This window comes from Helicoverpa armigera, chromosome 30, assembly GCF_030705265.1.
Source record: "Helicoverpa armigera isolate CAAS_96S chromosome 30, ASM3070526v1, whole genome shotgun sequence".
Taxonomy (NCBI): Eukaryota; Metazoa; Arthropoda; class Insecta; order Lepidoptera; family Noctuidae; genus Helicoverpa; species Helicoverpa armigera.
Window position 1 is genome coordinate 3317941 of NC_087149.1, and position 22763 is coordinate 3340703.

Genomic DNA, 22763 nt, shown 5'->3' on the forward strand with positions numbered 1-22763 from the left:
TTCGTAGCCGCAAACTCATTTGACAAGTCCTGAAAAGGGGTAGGTAGGTAACCAAGAAATAAAAACACCAATATTAAAAAAAAAAAACATTATTTACTAACAACATAACAGATTAGAATCCACAACTGTAACATCCTATTTTACATCTATATACATAAAAATAATGCATCGTAGGTTGCATTGCACCAAAATTAGAAATATGTTACAAAAAAAACATGTTTTATAAAAATTATTTCTTATGTCTGGTACACGGGTTGTTTCGTTTCCTTCTGAGCTCTGGCGTTATATTTCACCCTAGGAACAGATTTTTAATACGTTAAGTGAGTTTTTTAGGAATTTTGATTAGAGCATTTAACTTCAGGACAAGTAGAAAATTAATAAATGCCTCTGTATATTCTCCATGTAATATATTATAGTTATCGGCACGAATCTTGAGCTCTGACCTTCACCTACGCAGAAGTAATTTATTGGGTCCCTTTTGTAGTATGAAGTGAGGCGCGGGGGTGGGCTAAAGCGGTGATTGGCCCGCAGCGTAACGCGTCATAGCCGTCACTCGGGATTGGTTCTTTGCTAATAAATCACTTCTGCGCAGATGTAGGTCAAAGCTCAAGATTCGTGCCGATAACTATATAGGCGTAGTTTTTCTTGGTAATCATCAAATGACCCTTCCCGCTTTGGGTGATCTTTGACAGCACGGTACGGCAAAGCATTTCTAGGTGTCGAATAAAAATATACCTTAAAGTTATGGCGATAAAGCTGAAATTTCAATATTCGTTAGTACATTGCCACGATTTTCTGTATGTTTCAGACTACTCGTCCTGAGATTAAATGGTCTTAAGTAAAATTGCCGCTTCTCTTGTAAAGGAACTCTGTCTAAAGTTATTTAAACCTATAGTACTTTGTCTTACTGACTGTGTATATAAGGATTTTCTTCATTTAGAGGTTAACTTGAGTCTATACACAAGAGAATCGGTTATTTTGACTGGCCAATCACCCATGCCTAATCATACCCATTACAAAACGTATTTTTTTCAAACTTTGGCATAATGGACTTTTTTGTTAAATATAAAGATATTTTTTACTTGACAAGAAATAATGAATTTATTGTGTGATTGCAAATGTGCGCAAGTTTGCGCAAAACTTAATGGCGACTCAGAGCATTGCGCAATTCGTTGCGCAGAAAACATTTTTAGGTATCCACCGCACATACTGTGGTCAGAAGTTAGTTACAAGCCGACATTACGTTTGGCGAGAACTTAATTTAGTAATAGACTGAAACATTACGTTGTCATATCAAATACAAAATATTTTTTGTTCTGATACTATTTGTCAAATTGATAATTATGTCTCTTTCATTTGTATTTTTTTTAAAGAGGCAAGATCAAAATAGTAAACTTTCAGAGATGTTTTTTTCAGTCTATTTATCAAGCATGCTATGTATCAGTATAATTTTTACTTTAATGGCACCTATATTATATATACTTCATAATCTTTCAATAAGATTTTATTTATATTAAATGAATATTATTTATTTATTGAAGGGGATACCAAACAATGCGTCTTATTCGTCTCAAATAATTTATGAACGTCAAAATTTTTACGCTTTTTAAATAGGCAGTGTAAATAATCAGCCTATAAACTTGCCCCATTACCGCTAACTGCAGATTTTAATAACCATGGCACGATTCTACTAATTTTACTTAAGCGACATACGATTCACATCCGACTGAGATCCAATCACGACTCAATTACGATTGAAGTACTAGTATATAGTGAAATTACTTTTAAATAAACGTTTTTATCCACTTCTGTGATTGAATAATGAATCATTGTCTACAAATTATTTACGATTGCAATATTTATGATTGTAGAGCAAACTCCGAATAGACCAAATGGCAGACCAATCGAATGTCATTGGAATACGATTGGTCTTATATTAGTAGCAGAATGCCCGATAAGGTTAAAACTGCTATTGCGATTCAATTTTGACATTATTAACTTAGCAGAATCGGGTCAAAGATATATCCATTGTTTTGCAATTAGAGACTGAATTTTAAATTTTGACGCATCAAATGATTAATTTATTTGTTTTAATTCTAAGCAGCCGGCTATGACTTGCAATCAAGTTACACAAAATCAAGCAATTTTATACAATAAATTACTGTTTAAAAAACTAGGATATCGCTTTAAAAGCATTATTTTATACAACTTTATCTAAGAGCTCTGCCTCACTAGGAGGCCATGGCGACGTCGCCAGCGGCACAGGTCTGGCTACTTCTGGCATCCAAATGTCGCCAAGTCGAGTGGCCATGGCGTCTCGACAGTCAATTGTTTACGTCGTCGCTGAAGAAATTGCACGGTGACTGGCGACCACATTGGCGACTGTGTGAGGGAGGTGCGCTTTACCGTGTACATTATAGTGGCTACAGTGGCCACGTCGCCAAGCTGCCAATGTAGCCAGAAGCCACGTAGGAAACAGTAGCTCGTGGCCACGCCTACAATTTGGCGACGTTGCCAAACCGTCGCCAAGTGAGTTAGGTTCCATACATTTCAATACTAACTGCTTGGATACGTAGCCGGCGACGTCGCCATTGGCGTCCTAATGAGGCAGGGCACTAAATGTATTTTATAATTGCATCAAGTCACATTTTAAATGTATATTCTGACTAAATTAATTACTAACTAAAATATCAGTGCTGTTTCTACATGGATTTGTTTATCTAAAGTATATATTTATACATATACATACAATACATAAATATAATAAAAAAATACAAGACTGTGTAACTCATAAAAGGAATATTTTTTACATTATACATACAAGAAATTTCCCATACCAAATTCATTTTCAGAAATACATATTTTATAGTCTACAAAATATAACTATAAATAATTAAAAATAAATAACAATATGTAGTCGTAAAACTACATTCGGAAGACTATTTAGACAAAACTAATAAATGGTTTATTTCCTTTTTTAGGATTTTTTTTTTACAGTTGAGCCATTTTGTAACTACTGACTCGTATGTACAAAATAAATATATGGAGAAAAAGTTAAATATATTATCCAATTATTTAGTGATTTCAATATTTGTTATTGACAAGTTTTGCTAATGCTTGGCAACTAAGGCTATGACAATCTCTTTAGTTTGTTTGTGCTATGAATGAACTGTATATATTGAAATATATTAAATACAAATAAGCTACTGTATGATACGGTATCAAAAAACTAATACTTACATTAAAAAAAAAACTAAAAAAATGCTAAACTTTTTTGCAAAAAATATTTTTTAAAATCTTATTTTGAATATTTTGCTTTGCTTTTTTAATTAAAATCTGTTTTAATCTTATGCCGAATTTTTACTACACCCCACACCTACTACGTCCACTTTTCTATATTTTCAAGCCTATAACTACATTTCACCCCGACTTTACACTTGTAAGTCGCTTCCGTAAAAATTACGTTAGTCACTTCCGTAAGTTCTCATTTGGCAGACATTACGGATAATCAGAAGTCAGACAGTCTGACAACCAGTAATACCCTTCCTATTAAGTTGTCTGGGTAACTGGTATTCAGCTGCATCCGGTTAGACTGGAAGCCGACCCCAATATAGTTGGGAAAGGCTAGGCAAATGATGATCTTCCATAAGTTGTTTACGTGAGCAAAACTTGCAAGTGTAAGGCTGCCTGTCCACCGGAGCGGAGCTAGGCTGCCGAGTGGAGAAACTGAGAAATATTAACCAATAAGATTATACAAAATCTCCGCTCCTCAATCCTATTGGTTAATATTTCTCAGTTTCTTCACTCCGCAGCCTAGCTCCGCTCCGGTGGACAGGCAGCCTAAAGGCGGCCTAACTTATCTATACATACTTTCAATTGCACACTACGATCGTGTTCCTATTTATAAATTTTGAAAAAACTTACAGCCAGACGTTATCTGTTTAAAATTCTCTTTCCCAAATGAACGTTAGTATTTTGTCTACGAGAATATAAAAGAAAAAGTAATTTAAAAATCTTTACGGATTATTTTCTATTAACTGCAAAAAGGAACATTTCCACCATTGTTTACAAAATATTTATATTGACTTGGACTCGGAAAAGACAAAATATTATATATTTTTCATGCTCATCTTATCGCTAAATGTATAATTTAGCTTCGACCACATCGTCTAATAAAATAAGAAATAATTTTGCAGTGGTGAAAACTCACTTTTAATTTTAAATGGACCGAATGATTTTTTTCTTCTTATAATATTAAATAGTAGGTAGGTACGTCATAAAATTATCCCAATTTATACATTTATTTTATTTCTAATAAAATTTTTTTGAACACCTAACCTAATAGTAATAATTTTCTTAAATATATTATTATCTTATAATTTTTTTATCCCACAGGTTCTATAGTCATAGAATCGAGACGACGTTTTTTATCGATTAAAAAATTGCCAATCGTTAATCGATACAAAAGCATTACTGCAGTTGGGTTAAGAGTTAAACCAAGCAGCCATCGAATTATATCATGGAGAACAAAATGACAAGCGGAGATGTCATAACGCAGTATCTCCGTAGGGTGCTTAGATAAAGAAACAGGTTACCGGTACAGACAAACCTGTACGGGTAGGTACCGATCAGTGCAGGTATAATATTTCAATACAATCCTATTCACTCACTTATAAAGAAACAGGTAAACCTGTTTCTGTTTCAATAGGATTATATTAAAATATTATACCTGCACTGATCGGTACCTACCCGTACAGGTTTGTCTGTACCGGTAACCTGTTTCTTTATCTAAGCACCCTAAAAAAGGAGCGCGACAACATGCGGGTGTTCGGGGGACGAGGAACGTTACTAGCTCCGCCCTTACAAGCCTTCTTTGGAACCCGCACATTATTTTCAAAATATAATCACAAATCAATCAAGAATAACCTTTGACAGATTGGTTTTGAATTGACAAGGATACCAAAGGCGTAGTTGGTTGTAGTAAATGATCACGCCAACCGTGACCTACAAGGAGGCGCTTGACCTACCTTCCTTATGGCATCTCCGCTATATATCCTCCTCCGTGAATTTTATCGATACAAGATATCGAGTTATTAAGCCCACAAGAAGAGCATTATTTAAAAGTTAAAGAAGTTTGTGTCTCAAAATTATTTCTGCGTAGAAATTCTAGTAAAATAACTTTACCCCTCTGAAGGTAGCCATGTATACGCATGCATTGTATGACCCGAAGTCACTAGTAGCCAACTTCGGAGCGGCAAAGATATTTGACGAAAAGTGTAACAGAACAGATTGACAGATACGACCACAGATAGTAAAGAAATGTAGGTAACGCAAGTAGTTTCAATTTAACTAGAGTTTAAATATTTGTAGCAAAATCAAAATGTTCTAAAATAATTGTTTGTTTTGTTTTTTCAAAATTCATTCTTATAATTTAAATTCATATTTAAATGAAAATGTAATGCATTTAATATAATATACGTGATACGTGTAAAGTATTTAATGACCGCTGTGTAATTTCATTGGCCAAACAAAAAATTGACCCTATATTGTAGGTATATAGATTTTCATAGTAATTGTATATACACGAAAATCCTTAATTTCTAGAACCAAAAGTGATTTGAATTTGAACTTCAGAAATGCAAATTTACTTGACTTGCTGTTGCTTCCGTTACTTCCGTAAAAATAACGTAAGTTCCTTCCGTAAGTTGTAAGCAAATACTGAAAGCGACTTACGAAGGAGTTTAAATTTGTAAATTAATCGTAAGTTACCATAAGCTACTTACGTGAGTTTAGTTCACAAGTGAGGCCGGCCTTAGGTTTGTACTACTATGAAGTCACTTGTAGCCAACTTCACAGCGGCAAATTCATTTGTTCGCTTTAAAAACGTCTTGCGTTACCTAGATATTCAGACAAAATAGTAGAACGGATACAAATATCGCCACCACCCACCATTTTTGGGTTCCTCTTCATCACCTTTGATGCTGTCTGTGTCTGTAGTTACCGAGTGTGTTTCCTGAAAAAATAAAATATAAAATCACCCTCCAAGCCCCAGTTTTTCCCAACTATGTTGGGGTCGGCTTCCAGTCTAACCGGATTCAGCTGAGTACCAGTACTTTACAAGAAGCGACTGCCTATCTGACCTCCTCAACCCAGTTACCTGGGCAACCCAAAACCCCTTGGTTAGACTGGTGTCAGACTAACTGGCTTCTGACTTCCCGTAACGACTGCCAAGGATGTTCAATGACAGCAGAAAGAGAATATAAAATCAAAAGACATAAAACCAACTTCAATAATATACCTAAAACTTTCTCCTGAGTCTAACAAATACTATTCTAAAAACCGCATCAAAATCGGTACAGCTAAACGTTGTCGTAATGGATAGTCAGACGCCAGAAAGTCTGACAGTATTAGTAAAGGGTATCGCGTTGCCTAGGTAACTGGATTGAGGAGACCAGATAGGCTGTCGCTCCATGCAAAACATTGGTACTCAGCTGCATCCGATTAGACTGGAAGCTGATCACAAAATACTAGGAAAAGGCCAGGCAGGTAGGCAAATAGTTCTACCAACTGGCTAAAACCAAGTTTCAACTATTTTTTGATGTGAAAGCGTCAAATGACCTGTGCTGTGGGTGCAGTGTAAGGGAGTGTCAGACTCTCACTGACTAAAACCCACCATGTTCTTTCTAGAGCCCTTCATGTACCAGGGCCGCGGTAACTCTTTCAAACAATGCCGCAGCCCAACTAAGATTCTATTTTCACTTGCTTTAGTTTAAGTTGGTTTGTTTAATTTATTAACTTCCTAGTTCAACTTACATTGTATAGTTGTATAATTTTCTCAGAGTCCATAAAATTTGGTAAACACTTTTTTAAAGAGTGTCTATGGAGTATCTCGCCGGTTCTTCTCCATAAGACCAACTCTTTAGAACTACTAGCTTGACGTTTCTTAAGCACCTGTAATAGGCCTATATGAAATAAAAACCTTTTTTGACTTACATTCTTGTTTTTAATCTCAGCCTCCACGGCTTTCTCCTCAGTGACCTTGGCAGACAGCTGGGTGACCTTGACCTCTGGATGCGGCAAGGTCGCGATGACCTCGGTCTGGGTAGCCTGGTCGCGAGTGTTCTCGCGTTCCATATCAGGACCCGTTTGTGATGACTGACAAACAAAATTGGAGGATATTTATATTTTTTACGCATGAAATATTTTATGTTCCATATTTCTTTGAATAGCTTCCGGTGGCGGCTTTTCCATTTAAAATTATAAAGCGTTTATTCCAACAGCTTTTTTGCGAACGATAAAATTGGATACATCAGATATCACTAGGAAACTGAAACATCAGATATAAGCTACATTATTGCAAAGTTTTATCAAAATCCATCCAGTTGTTTAAGCGTGAATGAGTAACAAACACACAAACATACATTATCCTGCAAAACTTTCGCATTTATAATAATTATTAGCAGGATTCGTCAGCCTCAATGGGGAAATAGAACTTAAAATAAATAAAAAATATAGGTTGCTTACTAGTTATGTCATACATACTTTCAAAATTGATAAAAACAAATGACCTAATAGGTTTATGTCATTTAGAAATGACTCAACTCTATCGTACTCTCGAAAACATGATAACTACATACGTCAAAAATCTATGATAAGATACGTATTCGTATGAACTTGGGCATTTTTATTAATTTACCTTCCCGACTTTAATAGACTAAAGAAACCGAACTACAAATATTTTTTACTCAAAGGCCTACAATATAAGGTGACTAGTAAATTAGGAATCGATACTCGAACACTTGATTCTACTTAGGTACGAACAACTTACCTTAATAAACTTTTTTTTTAACTGATTAATTTATGAATGAGTAATGTGTTTAAAGTACGCTCGTATCTAATTCTTAGGACGGCTACTTCTATGCATCCAAGCAACCCGACCGCTCCATAGTTTTAGAAGACTCGACACTTTTTAGACCCGTTTATTTTATTGGGAGATTTTGTTGAAATCGGTTCAGTAGCTTTTAGTAGCCGTAGCCGGACAGACAGACAGATAGTTACTTTCAATGGTATTTTTTTTATTGCCCTCAATGTCCCACTGCTGAGCGAAAGCCACCAGTTTTGCACTAAACATGTTTAATTTTAGCAGAAACCCTCTAAAAAAAACTAACAAAAATCGAAAAAATAAGAAAAAAAATACGCAATTTAAAAAAAAGATATAGAACAGACAAAAACAGTTAAAACATAGAAAAATAAACCGGACTAAAAAGTAAAAAACATAAAAAAACCTTATTAAATTAAAAATTTTCAAAATAGCGGTCCGGTCGCTGGTTGCTTCTAATACCTGAACGTGAGCTTTGGTCGTCATGGAGCGGTCGGTTCGCTCCATAAAGCAAGGTGAACGAGTCGCTCTAAAGAACTCGCTGAGAGGAGCAGACACGAATAGCGGACTCTGCGCTCCGCAGACTCGAGTTCTGCGCTGTATTATACGATTCTGACTTGTTTATCGATGAAGAAAGATGAACGAGTCGCTCTAAAGAACTCGCTGAGAGGAGCAGACACGAATAGCGCACTCTGCGCTCCGCAGACTCGAGTTCTGCGCTGTATTATACGATTCTGACTTGTTTATCGTTAAAGCAAGGTGAACGGGTCGCTCTAAAGAACTCGCTGAGAGGAGCAGACACGAATAACGCGCTCTGCGCTCCGCAGACCCGAGTTCTGCGCTGTATTATACGATTCTGACTTGTTTATCGTTAAAGCAAGGTGAACGGGTCACTCTAAAGAACTCGCTGAGAGGAGCAGACACGAATAACGCACTCTGCGCTCCGCAGACTCGAGTTCTGCGCTGTATTATACGATTCTAACTTGTTTATCGATAGAGAAAGGTGAACGGGTCGCTCGAAAGAACTCGCTCAGAGGAGCAGACACGAATAACGCACTCTGCGCTCCGCAGACTCGAGTTCTGCGCTGTATTATACGATTCTGACTTTTATATTCGAAAAATATTTCACCCACTTCCCGTAACCGAATAAAATATCGGCTCTAGGATACTCTAGCTTCCCAAAATTTTCGAAGCCTATTTTTTTCACTTTTTGTTTGTATGTTACGTGATTATCATCCTTAATACTATGAATTTAGGGTTGAAAATCGCAGACCTTCACAATCCTGTATGAATTTTCAAGTAAATATAGACTTTATGACTATAGATTTAAGGTTGAAAATACATTACTATCTTACCTCCATATCTTGTTCGCTAACGACTACCGTACTCTCTTCGCAAGGCTTCTCCGCATCGCTTGCGAATGGCACGAATTCTGGTAGATCCTGCTGTGAAATGACAAAATGAACTATTGACGAAACTTGTTAGAAACTTTTTCATTGTAAGGTTTTATTTATTATATTTTGGTGATGGCACAAAGATATATGGCGATGACTCATCTCTCCATGTGTAGCTTCCCAGGCAATTAAACGACTTTTTCTTCTCTCTTTGGGTTGTATAGATTTACAGTAGGTATAATTTTCAGTTGCATTGTATAATTTGTCAGCTTACTATTGTTATGTAATAGACTGTGGAAATATTACTTTTTAAAAAGAGTGTCTATGGAGTTTCTTGCCGGCTCTTCTCCATGAGACCAATTTTATTAGTGTGACGTTTCATAGGAGCTTGCAAAGGCCTATGTGAAATAAAAAGATTTTGATTTTGAAAATAAATATTACCTGTTGATGCCTCGCTAACCGCCAGGCGCGGTAGTCGCAGGCGGCTCTGCGCATGCGCTGTAAGTACGCGGGGGCGGCGCGGCCCGTCGCCCACGCGGCCACAGTGCTAGGCATGCCCCCGACCGCCGGCTCGTCGTAGTACGTCAGGACGAATTCCATGCCCAGCTGCGGGAAATTGGTCGTTTTATAACTAATTATAGAAAATAAACGAACAAAAATTTACGTTTGTTGTATGGGGGTCCTTGATTGGGATGCCCGGGTAACTGGGTTGAGGAGGTCAGATAGGGCAGTCGCTCCTTGTAAAACACTGCACTCAGCTGCATCTGGTTAGACTGGAAGCCGACCCCAACATAGTTGGGAAAAGGCTCGGAAGATGGATGTATGGGGGCCCTTGAAACTATTGTTGTTAAAGTCGCCACCGTGCTAGGCATGCCTCCGACCGCCGGCTCGTCGTAGTACGTGAGGACGAATTCCATGCCCAGCTAAGGGAAATTGGTCGTTTTGTAGTCGATCGGAAATTATAGTAGAATCCGGCGACACTTTTTTTTAATCGATGGCAAAAATAATAGCAGCAGTGAGGGAGTGTCAGACTTTTACTGACTAAAAATCCATCGCGTTCCTTCGTACCTAGGCCTTTTATGTACCAGGGCCACGGTAACTCTTTCGAACAATCCCGCAGCCCCGGCGAGAATCCGGTGACACTGGAGTCAACATAGTTGGGAAAAGGCTAGGCCGATGATGATATAAAAAAAAACCGGCCAAGTGCGAATCGCGAGTATCGAAAATGCGTATGCGCTGTAGATACGCGGGCGCGGCGCGGCCCGTCGCCCACGCGGCCACAGTGCTAGGCATGACACAGCATGGCACAGACCGCCGGCTCGTCGTAGTACGTGAGGACGAATTCCATGCCCAGCTGCGGGAACACGATAGGTATAAAAAGGTGTTTATAAATATTACGGGTACAAGCGAACGGGAAGAGCTAGTAGCTTGGCTAGGTTGGGCTTGGATGGGTGAACATCTTGCCATGACGAGTTCTTCCGTATTTCGGAAGGCACGATAAACTGGTAAAGAACCATCCTCTCGAGTATGAGGGTGAGGGTTCGATTCCAGGCCAGGCAAGTACCAATGCAACTTTTCTAAGTTTGTGTGTACTTTCTAAGTATATCTTAGACACCAATGGCTGATAAAAAGGTGAAGAAAAACATCGTGGGGAAACCTGGACTATAAAGTCTGAAATCAGCAACCCGCATTGAGCAAGCGTGGTGATTAATGTTCAATCCTTCTCCGTGTGAGAGGAGGCCGCAGCCCAGCAGTGGGACGATAAAAAGACTGTAACAGATAAACTGGAGGGCCCATCATTAAACACCTCAAAAGCCAGAAAGTTTGACAACCAGTCTTACCAAGGGGTATCGGGTTATCCAAGTTGGTTGGGGAGGTCAGATAAGCAGTCGCTATAAAAACACTGGTACTCAGTTTAGCGTAACCTTCAACCACAATTAGAAAAAGCCTAGACAAATAAAAAAACTCACCTTATCATGTCCATTAAGAGTCTTCACGACCATATGACTCCAGTACTCCGAGACCCTAATAGCATGTTTCGTCTCCGGGACCTTCGGATGCTCACAGGACCTCGACATGATGACATAGACCTTATTATCTGATGTAGAACCTTCTCGGTCCCTTTCGTAGGCCTCCATAGCTTTTCTCTTAGCTTTAGAATGGACACTCGGCCGTTCGGCATAGATCGGGTCGGTTCGGGCTTCGCAGACGGTGGCGCGAAAGAGACCATCTTTGTGAGGTAGACTTTTGGTCGCTACATCAAATTCTTTGTGCCGTCTTATGTATACGTAGTCTCTGTTTGCGAATAGCCTCTGTAGAAAAACAGAAAAATGTTATAATCCCAATACTATAAGAGGAAAGATTTGATTGTTTGTTTGACATGAATAGACTCCAAAACTACTTGAACGATTTGAAAAATTCTTTCATAGGCTATATTTTAAGTGGGAACGGGCAGTAGTTCCTTCGGAACGCGAATAAAACCATGGGAAAACAGATATTATAGAATAAAATCGTGTTAATTAGGTACACTATTTGTAACTCAAGAATGCACCGATTTGGTTGATCAAGCACATAATAGGATGCTTTTTATCCCATTCCGGGTATGGGCAGTAGTTCCCATGGGACGCGGGTGAAACGCGGGAAAACGGCTAGTGAAATTATAAAGTCCTACACGTCTATTAAATTCTAGAAAGTTCCAGAAACTCACCGGCCACAGAACTTCCCAATGCAGCACAGTTTGGTCGGGTAGACCATTGGCGCGTCTTCTTACCATCACATAAACGTCTACGGCAACGTTCCATATACTTCTATAAGTTTCTATGAAATTCTAGAATGTTCTAGAAACTCACCTGCCACAGAACTTCCCAATTCAACACAGCCTGGTCGGGTAGACCATTGGCGCGTCTTTCTACGACCGCTAGAGCGGCTACGGCGGCGTCTTATACACTTCTATAAGCTTCTATGAAATTCTAGAATGTTCTAGAAACTCACCGGCCACAGAACTTCCCAATGCAACACCGCCTGGTCGGGTAGACCATTAGCGCGTCTTTCTACGACCGCTAGAGCGGCCACGGCGGCGTCCCACGCAATTCTAAACATTTCTATGAAATTCTAGAATGTTCTAGAAACTCACCGGCCACAGAACTTCCCAATGCAACACAGCCTGGTCGGGTAGACCATTGGCGCGTCTTTCTACGACTGCTAGAGCGGCCACGGTGGCGTCCCACACACTTCTATGAAATTCTAGAATGTTCTAGAAACTCACCGGCCACAGTACTTCCCAATGCAACACAGCCTGGTCGGGTAGACCATTGGCGCGTCTTTCTACGACCGCTAGAGCAGCTGCGGCGGCGTCCCACACTCTTCTACACACTTCTATCAAATTCTAGAATGTTCTAGAAACTCACCGGCCACGGAACTTCCCAATACAGCACAGCCTGGTCTAGTAGACCATTGGCGCGTCTTTCTACGACTGCCAGAGCAGCCACGGCGGCGTCCCATACAGTTCTATGAAATTCTAGAATGTTCTAGAAACTCACCGGCCACGGAACTTCCCAATGCAGCACAGCCTGGTCTAGTAGACCATTGGCGCGTCTTTCTACGACCGCTAGAGCAGCTGCGGCGGCGTCCCACACACTTCTATGAAATTCTAGAATGTTCTAGAAACTCACCGGTCACAGTACTTCCCAATGCAACACAGCCTGGTCGGGCAGACCATTGGCGCGTCTTTCTACGACCGCTAGAGCAGCTGCGGCGGCGTCCCACACACTTCTATGAAATTCTAGAATGTTCTAGAAACTCACCGGCCACAGTACTTCCCAATGCAACACCGCCTGGTCGGGCAGACCATTAGCGCGTCTTTCTACGACCGCTAGAGCGGCCACGGCGGCGTCCCATACAGTTCTATAAGCCCCGTCTACTTGGACGGCCGCAAAGTCTGATGCCCTCACGTCTGGATACCTCCCGTATACTGTGGGAAGAAGATATACCGTCTTACCACAAAAACTTTTAAACGTCAGTTTAACACTTGTCTTATGATGTTGAAATAATGTCCATTTTGCAGACACACCTCTTTTAGACAAGTGTTTGACACATGTTTTAGTTTTCGTAGTAAGACCAATAAGGTTTAACATTGAATACCATAATTTAAGACTATATTTTTATATGTAACGATGAAACGAGTGCGCCAATCGATGCTTTTAAAATTGACGCCTACAATTTTTTAGTGGAATCTTACCATAAGACTAAAAATTATAAATAAGACTTTTCCTTAATAATACCTTCAAAACCTTCACCTACTTTAAAAAAATACTTTGCTAAAAACCGCATCAAAATCGGTTCAGCCAAACGTGAGATAATCGCGCGAGTCCTTCAATCTCAGCATTGAAAAGGTTACTCCGAATTTGTGAGACGTATGCAGAGGGTCATGGACTGAGATACAACTCAAGAAAAAGTGAGATACTTGTATTTAAAGCCGGTAATAAAAGTTATACCCCAGTACCTATCACCCTAAGTGGTAACGAGCTGAAGCAAGTGTCTCACTTTAAATATCTTGGTCACTGGGTCTCAGAGGACTTGAAAGATGACAGAGACATGGAGAGGGAACGTAGGGCGCTGGCGGTCCGAAGCAATATGTTGGCCCGCAGGTTCAGACGATGCAGTGACGCTGTTAAGGTGACGCTTTTTAAAGCTTATTGCCAGTCGATGTACACGTGTTCCTTGTGGGTTAACTATACGCGGACGACGTATAGCGCCCTGCGTGTACAATACAACAACGCCTTCAGGGTACTGTTGGGGCTGCCCCGGTATTGTAGTGCCTCGGGCATGTTCGCAGACGCGCACACTGACGGGTTTCATGCCATCATTAGAAAGCGATGCGCTTCATTGTTACACCGAGTGCGAACCAGTTCTAATAGTATCCTGAACGTGTTGACAGATAGGTGGGATTCACCATTACTGAGGCATTGGATAAGCCTACATACTCGTACTACTATGTGATTGTGTTGTGTTTTGTATGTATTTATCTGTGTTTTCTTGTATCGCTCATATGGACTTGTCCGAAATAAAGTTTTTATTATTATACTGTATGTCTCTACCAGACCTCGGGACTATAGAGTCCCGGATTTTTGGGAGGCGAACGTGGGGCCGAAGCCAACACGCTGAAGCCCTTTTGAGACAACTTTAATGAAATTATTATTATATTGGTATTCTCTTTTTGTCTCCCTTTGAAGGGGTAATGAAAATCTAACCACACGGGCCGTGGCCAAGCGTGATTAGGGGATTAAGTTATTGAATATGTAGATGAAACGGAAGATGTAGTTAAAAATTTTCTTGTAATTCGGCAGGTGTTTAGTAGGACAGCTTTCTGTATGGTTTGGGATACGTGTTGTGGGATCTGTAAAATGTCAAGACTGCGTTTTAGGCTTTTTGGCACAACCCCCGTTGATGAAATGACTATTGGGACAATGTGGATGGTTAGCGCTTGCCATTGGCGTTTTAATTCTATTGCTAGATCTTGGTATTTGGTCAGTTTATCAGATATTGTAGATTGTACGTTATGTGTATTTGGGATGGCTATGTCGATAAGGTAGGCAATTCTATTGATTTTATCGTATAATGTGATGTCAGGTCTATTAAAATGTATGGTTTTGTCAGTGATGATGGTTCTGTCCCAATAAAGTCTGTGGTTATTGTTCTCGAATATTGTGTTTGGTTTGTACTTGTAATAGGCTATTTTTTTGTCAATGAATTTAAGTTTATGAGCGAGATGCTGGTGGACTATTGATGCTACTTGATCATGACGGTGTTTATAATCTGTTTGCGCCAGAGATCTGCAGGCAGACGTAATGTGTTGAATGGTTTCAGGGGATGAGTGGCAGTGTCGGCATGCATCTGTGGGGAGGTTACGGACTCGCATTATGTGTTTTTGGTAATTGCGGGTATCGATGACCTGGTCTTGAATTGCCATCATGAAGGCTTCCGTCTCAGGGAACAGCTCACCACGCTGCAGCCAGGCGTTCGACGCATTCTTGTCGACATGGGGTTGCTGCAGGTCGTGGTAGTGCCGCCCGTGTAGAGACTTCTGCCTCCATGTGGCGATCTTCTCCTTTGCATCGGTAATTTTCTCATTCTTCTGCGGGTTTCGATCGGCTAGATTCAAGGGAGTTAGGTGGGTATCCGCGAGGGTTACAGTTTCGTGTAGTGTTGAGTGTTCTGAATGATGGTAGAAATATTGTCTAAGATTGGTGATCTGTCTATTGTGTAGATTAACAACGTCTATGATTCCCCTTCCGCCTTCACGTCTTGGGAGAGTCATCCTTTGCACACAAGATCTTGGATGGTGCTTCCGGTGAGCTGTGAGAGTGGTGTTTATGACTCTTTGCAGGTTAAGTAGGTCGCCTTGGGACCAGTTGATTATCCCAAACGAGTAGGTGAGGACGGGGATAGCGAAGCTATTAATGGCTTTAGATGAGTTGCGTGAATTTAATTGAGATCTGCTTATGGTATTTAGGCGGTGCTTAAATTTCTTTTTCAGGTTGTCTTTTGTTTCTTTTTGGTTGATCTGTCTAGCTTGTTGGAAGCCTAAATATTTGTATGTTGTGTGTGGTTCCAACGGTTCGATTATGTTGCCTGAATCTAGAGTGTAACTGTTTTCGGTTATTTTGCCGCTGCTGACAGAGAAGGTCTTGCATTTATCGATTCCGAATTCCATGTGTATATCGTTGGAGAAAGATTGAGTGATGTCTGCAAGGCGATGTAGCGAGTGTGTTGTGTCACTGTATAGTTTTATGTCGTCCATGTACATGAGGTGAGTAAGATTGGTGTGTTTTTGTGGTGTCTTAATGGTGTAACCGATTTGAGATTTATTCAGCATATGGGAGAGCGGATTTAGTGCAAGGCAAAACCACAGAGGGCTCAGGGCATCCCCTTGGAAAATGCCCCTACGTATCGGAATGTCGTTTGTAGCCGTAGTGTTAGGTCCTAATGTTTTTAAGGTCGTGGTCCAATGTTTCATGGAGTTCTCAAGGAAGTTGGTTATTTGTGGGTGTATTTTATAGCGATGAAGGATGTTTAAAAGCCAGCTATGCGGAACGGAATCAAAAGCTTTCTTGTAATCAATATACATTGTGTTTATATTCTTCTTCTTGCTGAAGGCAGTTTTCATGGCAACGGAATCTATTATTAACTGTTCTTTACAACCCTGGCTACTCTTGCGGCAGCCTTTTTGCTCCTCTGCGAGAATGTTATTATCTATAGTGATATGTTGGTGTAGAAGTTCTGCAATGCATCCTGTAAGTATTTTATATATTGTTTGTAGGCAGGTTATGGGACGATATTTTGCTGGATTTTGGTAGTCGCTATCCTTTGGTATCAGGTAAGTTAAGCCTTGCGTGACAAAGTGGGGCATAGAATTTGGAGTCTGAACGAAATTATTTATGTGGTTGTGGAGTAAAGGGTGTAGGATTGTAAGTTTCTTATACCAATAGTTGTGTATTCGATCACTACCAGGTGCTTTCCAGTTATGAGCTTTACAAAGAACTGTCACGAATACATCTATTGGTATATGATCAAATTGCATCGGTGTAATTTTATCAACTATGTCAGCGTCTGCGTCTAACCATTCAGCGTCTGCATTATGTTGTACTGGCTCTGCCCAGATCCCTGACCAAAACCTATGAAGTTCCTCTGCGGGTGGTGTTAGTATCTCTTGTGCCTCTGTGCTAGTGTTATTCTGTGTGTTTGATGCGAGTGTTCTATAGAATTGCTTTTCATTATTAATAAATCGGGAGTTTTGTTTCTTTCGTAAAGTACAGGTAACATATCTTTTTAATCTACTACAAGCTGCATTAAGTTTTTGTTTGAGTGTGTCGAGATAATCATCATTGCTTAAGTTGGGTTCTTCATGTTGGGAGTGTATACGATATTTGTTTTTTATTATCTCTATTAGTAAGATTAGTCTATTGCTTCTAGTTCCCCTTGCATATTCAGACAGCCTAGCAATATCTCTTCTCAGAGACTCTATCTTTTTCTCTAGTCTCTTCTGCCACGCGGGTTTTCTTGTTTGTGTGGGCTGGGTAGGTAGAACAGATTCTCTGATTTTAGCTCCGTTACAGATAGCAGCTGTGTAGGCTGCACAATAGGTGATTGTATGTGTTGTTTCGAAATCTTGATCTCTTGCAATGTATTGAGGAAGTATTTTGGTGTTTATTACATCTACAATAACAGCTAGTCTTCGAGAGGTTTTTTGCTTTGGAATATAAGGTCGGTCGGTAGGACTAGTGTTACGAAACCTATCAAAAGTGTTTTTGAATTGATCTTTAATTTTCTCTAAATCATCGGTATCAGGTAATTGATTTTGATGAAGTTCTGGGTTCTGACTATCTGTTGGGAGGGAATGAGACTGCGTGTGTATTGATAGATTCAATTCATGTGAAGGTATATTTTGTAACAAGTGCATTTGTGTTTCTTGGGTGTCTTCTGACTGAGATGTGTGTGTTCCGTTTTGCGTTGTTGGCAGCGTGGTATTTTCGTTATTGTAAGAGTTAATTTCCTGGGCAATCTCACTTCGTATTTCGTCGAGCCTCTGGTCGGTAATCATTTTGTTATTCAATATTACCCGTAGTTGGTCTGAGATTCTCTGTTCTGTTACACCACTTAGTTCTGGATGTTCTGTTATGACTGCCTGATGGAGAGGTTGACGATAAGCTGATCTATTTTGTTCCATCGCTGTTATTTTGTAGTAGTGTCTAATAATTGATTCATTTTGTTCAGTAGTCCATCTTCGTCTCTGTCCACCCACTTGCTGAGTGTTTGTGTGTATTTGTGTGTTTGTTTCTGTGTGAGTTTGTAGTGTGCTGTTTGTTTGTAGATGAGTTGTGACTTCTTCCCTTATTTGGTCAAGTGTTTCCTGTGGCAGTAATTTATTTCTTACTATGGCCCTACATTGATCCCCGAGTCTTTGTCTAGATGCTTGCATATCAGGGAATTTTAACGAGAATTCGGTATGGAGTTGTTGGAGATAAATTTTATTTGTATTCAGTTTTGTAGCTATTAGGTACGTGCGCCAGATGAATTTATTCATTTCTTCTGACCATCGTTTGCGCGCACGACTTGTGCCTGGGGCGGGTGCAAGCTCAGTGGCGAGTGCCTCCTGCACAACATCCTCAGGCGTGGGCGTATCAGATGATACATGTTGATGAAAAACTATACTTTCGGCATTTAAACTAACTGTGGAGGGGGATGATGATAGTGACGGGACATAAGAAGCGGTGCTTGGACTGAATGGTTCTAATGGGCTATTTATCCTATCTACTTCTTCGTCGGCTGTAGCATATTGCATGGTGGGAGCCCGCCTGCTCAACTCCTCACCACTGACGGATCGCATGCTGAGACACCCAGCGTCAGCTCCAGGTGTGCCCCGGCGATCGCCCCCGGGCAGCGGCCCTATACGTTTCTTTCTAGATCTGGTTTCCATATTGGAGGGGTTGGTTTGGGACCGTTAGTTGGAAGGGTGTGTCAAGGTGTTAGTGACTGATTTCGTACCTCCTGGCTATATTCCAGGGTTGGGTCTAGTTGTTAGGACCTCTATATTAATTGCTCATGCCTCCTCTAAGCCCCCCCACCGCGGCAAGGTGGTCCCTTGGGGGGGTTATTATTATTATTATTATAAACACACATACATACATATAAATCAAACCAAGACCCTCCTTTTTTGAAGTCGGCATTTTTTTCATGCAATCTCGCAATAACCCAAGGTATTACAAAATGCATTAAAAACCAATATAAATATTTTCATTCAGTGATGGATCAGCGATAAACCTCCATGTGTATGTACTATCTATGGTACGTGATAATACTGATAATTGATACGATAGCCGCGTTTGAAGCGGAAAATCACTAGTACTTGTCGTTGGAATATCTCTACGTTAAATGCGGTTAAAATATAACTTTGGTATACACTGAGGTTAGGTCTGAGTTTACATAGAAAAAAAAACTACAATTTAAATAGGTAATTAGATAATCTTGATGAGCCCGAAACTTCTTACGAATATAAGCAACAACACCGAGTGTCGAAAGTTGCGTTAGCCCACAATTCAGACTACCTATGCTAATTATTTTGTAGGTCTAGATTTACTATAAGTCCCAGCTTTCATTGACCATCTTCGACCATCAGCTGCATCCGATTAGACTGGAAGCCGACCCCAACATGGTTGGGAAAAGGCTAGGCAGATGATGTTCTTGATTTACCTTGTTATCTTTTACGTAATAATTAGTATGTTAGTCATTATGGTAGCAAGGTTACGATGTTATGCATTGTGCAAACAATGTTTTTAGAACAAAGATATTTTGGTAACACGGAAGAGTATGGTTAAGATACTATTCCGAGAACGTTTAAGAACGTCTTTAAAAAAAAACCTCGGTCGGACTATCGCACTAACTACTATTACCAAAAAAATCATATGCTTAAGGAAGCCCCTTTAATCTGTACTTATGTAATAACTAGCTTTTGCCCGCAACTTCGTTCGCGTGGAATAGTGACTACCAGCAGTCCGGAATAATCTTATTTTTATTTTTTTTTTGTAATAAAAACTATCCTGTCCTTTCTCAAGTTTCAAACTATGTCTGTACCAAATTTCACACAAATCGGTTCAGTAGTTTAGGCGTGAAGAAAAGACAGACAGACAGACAGACAGAGTTACTTTCGCATTTATAATATTAGTTTGGAAGAGGAAATATTTTTCTTTTGTTGGATTGTACCCTAAAAACAAATTTCACTATTGGAAAGCTACACTATTCCCTTGTAACATAGTCTGTATTTTATCCCAGTACCATTATTTCCCACGGGAGGTGGGTGGAACCGCGGGAATACAGCTACTTTTATTATATTCCAGCTTTCAGTATTTAGTGCTATAGTGACAACTATACCGTCTGTCATAAGGTCCCGTTTTCTGCCCCTGATAGTCCCGTCTATCCCACTGTGGTTTTTACCCTCTCCCTCTCAAAAATAAAATTTAATACAAACCTTTGTACGCATAGAGGCCCAGCCCAGGTTTGTACTCCTTCCGCCATATGATGACATCCTCAGCCTCCATGTAGGGCACCCATCCGTCCGACGGCTCCGATGGCAGTTCTGCTACTTTACACCTTGGAAATAGCATACAGTCTATGTCAGAGTCGAAATCAAATTTTCTATTTAACTTTCAGTACATTCCCTTATCCGATATTTCCATTCTTCTACGAATAATGACATATGGCCTATACAAATTATGTCTTTCAATTTATAACCACAAAATAAAGGACAGACAGATTATAGAAATCGGCGTTTAAAATGCCTTTTAAGAACACTTATAAACGATACTACATATGTACATACAAAGATAAACTGTTAGTACACTATTTAGAACTCAAAAATGACTGAACCAATTTTCTTAGAAATTGGCTTAGACGGGGTAGTATTTATGAAACTTATTATCCTCTTTCGGGTAAAGGAAGTTGTTCCCTTGGGGGACGAGTAAGACTGTGGACAGAAGCTAGTTAGTAAATAAAAATAAAGTATTATCAAAATTCTTACGAGCAATACGGTATTCCTGGCTGCTTCTTCTCGATCACCAGTCTCTTGCCGCAACCGGTACAAAATAACGTGTTCCTCGATAATGTCTCCACTCCTTCCAGTTCTGATAGTAAAGCCTGGTGAACAAATTGTACTGTTATAAGTAATGATAACAAAAATACAACAATAATATTGTGAATGCAAAAGGTCTGTCTGTTTATTGGGCCTGCATTCCAAAATCACTGAACCAATTTGAATGACATTTGGTACACTAATAGTTTAAAGCCCGAGAAAGGACAGAAATTTTTTCCAGACTCTTGGACATGGATGAAACCACAAAGCTCAACAGATTTATATAAAGTGCAATATGCTCCACATATCAAGAAGAACATTGTAATATATGACCTAAACAACCTCTGCATTCTATGTTCTTGCAAGAAGTTTACTATATTAAGGTTTTATGGTTCTAGCCTAGAATTTGTGAGGCACTCTTGGTTAACCGCACAACTCTCTAAAACCCCTAAAAAAATCTCTCATCATCGTGAAAAAAAAAGAATTATTTTCTTTCAGATCTTAAAGCCTTTCCCGCCATTGCTGTAAAAATGATCTGAATAAAATTAAAATTGTTTATGTTTACAACCAATTCCAAATCTAACTTTAAAAACAACAATAACAAAGTCAAACACAAAGAAATAATAACAAAAACAATATTAATAACTAAAGGATAATGAACTTTCTTTGTGTATAAACATTGTTATATTTATCATTTATTTTTAAAATGACCTTGCATTTGTCCTGGAAGGCATATAAAAAAAAAAGATTTTTTTGTGTGCCAGAGTTCCATAGAGAATATTTTTATTTTATGGTCCTTATCAATATTCTCTATCTTTTGATTTTCTTACTAGAGATAGAAATAGAATTTTGTCAATATAGACAGATAGAATATTGGAATTGCAGCTTGGGTACAGACTAGCAACAAAAGAATTTTTGAAAAAGAATGATGTTAATTTCCAGGGCAGACGGTATTAAATACTTTCATAATAAACACTGATTACTGGTTATTTACAAATCGTTATATCTCAAGATAATAACCAGATAAATTGATAAGACTTTTCTAGTTCGATTTTAAAAAATGGAAATTACCTGTAGTTCTTCATCGGTAATATTTTTGTCACAGCTAACTGGGGCTTCTTCGTCTTCGTCTCCATCTCGAGCCTTATATGCCGCAGTAGCGGACAAAAGGAGCGTTCGTTTTGGACGCAAGAATGTCTGCTTGAAGCAATTTATCACTTCCCTGACACTGCGATCCCTTCTGCATCTCTTCACCACCGTACTCACTAAGTTAACCCGTGTCCAAGCACTCCACACTCGAAAATCTCTTAATATAAACCTAAAAGCAGACATCCTCCCAATATCCTTTTTAGATGCATTACCCAAAAAGCTTTCGTACCATATACATCTCTTAAATATATATCGGGACGTTATTAAGTAGCGAAACTGTACGTTGTTGTTTAAAGCTGATTGGGGCAATACAATTTGTTTAAATTTGCTACATAACATCTCGGGAGCGATTGCGAAATTTATAACCTCACTTCTTTCTCCTTAATGACAATAATGACATTGAATTGAATAGTGTTGTGATTAGTTTACTAACTGGAAGTCCTGGAAAAACATGAGGGCTCTGAACTTGAGTTTTCTTTTACGGTTTATGGAAATCAACATTTGGAGGTTAAATTAGCGATTTATTTAAAAAACGAAAGACCCAATTATTCTACTTCTATAATAAAAGTATAAACTGAGGTATAAACGTAGTAAAATAATAATTTTTCACAAAATTACCGGTTTTTCCTTAGTAACATTATTCAACCAAATGGTTTTTCAAGAATTCCTGAATGAAATTATTGAATCTGACATCGCTTTATATAAATATTGATCTATG

At 39.2% G+C, this 22763-nt stretch overlaps 1 protein-coding gene across 3 annotated transcripts; it reads right to left on the reverse strand.

The window, feature by feature from the left end:
- Positions 1-77: 77 nt before the first annotated feature.
- Positions 78-22452, reverse strand: LOC110383632 (stAR-related lipid transfer protein 7, mitochondrial). 3 transcript variants are annotated; one of them, XM_049848152.2, is made up of 10 exons: positions 21968-22450; positions 20846-20961; positions 20297-20418; positions 13077-13243; positions 11244-11585; positions 9715-9879; positions 9235-9324; positions 6994-7155; positions 5950-6013; positions 78-294 (listed from the first exon to the last, which is right to left on the reverse strand). In XM_049848152.2, the coding sequence occupies exons 1-10, from the start codon at positions 22382-22384 to the stop codon at positions 290-292; spliced, it is 1650 nt and encodes a 549-aa protein (XP_049704109.1). In that variant the 5' UTR covers positions 22385-22450; the 3' UTR covers positions 78-289. The 3 variants fall into 3 exon arrangements, with proteins under 3 accessions (XP_049704109.1, XP_049704110.2, XP_063898889.1); XM_049848153.2 differs by lacking the exon at positions 78-294 and having other exon boundaries at positions 5057-6013; positions 9235-9321; positions 21968-22452; XM_064042819.1 differs by lacking the exon at positions 78-294 and having other exon boundaries at positions 5057-6013; positions 21968-22451.
- Positions 22453-22763: the final 311 nt, after the last annotated feature.

Excerpts from the sequence above, each read along its gene's own strand:
- LOC110383632 (XM_064042819.1), bottom strand. The coding sequence starts at position 22,384 with ATGTTATGTAGCAAATTTAAACAAATTGTATTGCCCCAATCAGCTTTA. Across the intron at positions 13,244-20,296 it reads GGGCCTCTATGCGTACAAAG|TATACGGGAGGTATCCAGAC; the intron begins GTTTGTATTAAA and ends TTCTTCCCACAG. Across the intron at positions 6,014-6,993 it reads CTGAGATTAAAAACAAGAAT|GAAACACACTCGGTAACTAC; the intron begins GTAAGTCAAAAA and ends TTATTTTTTCAG.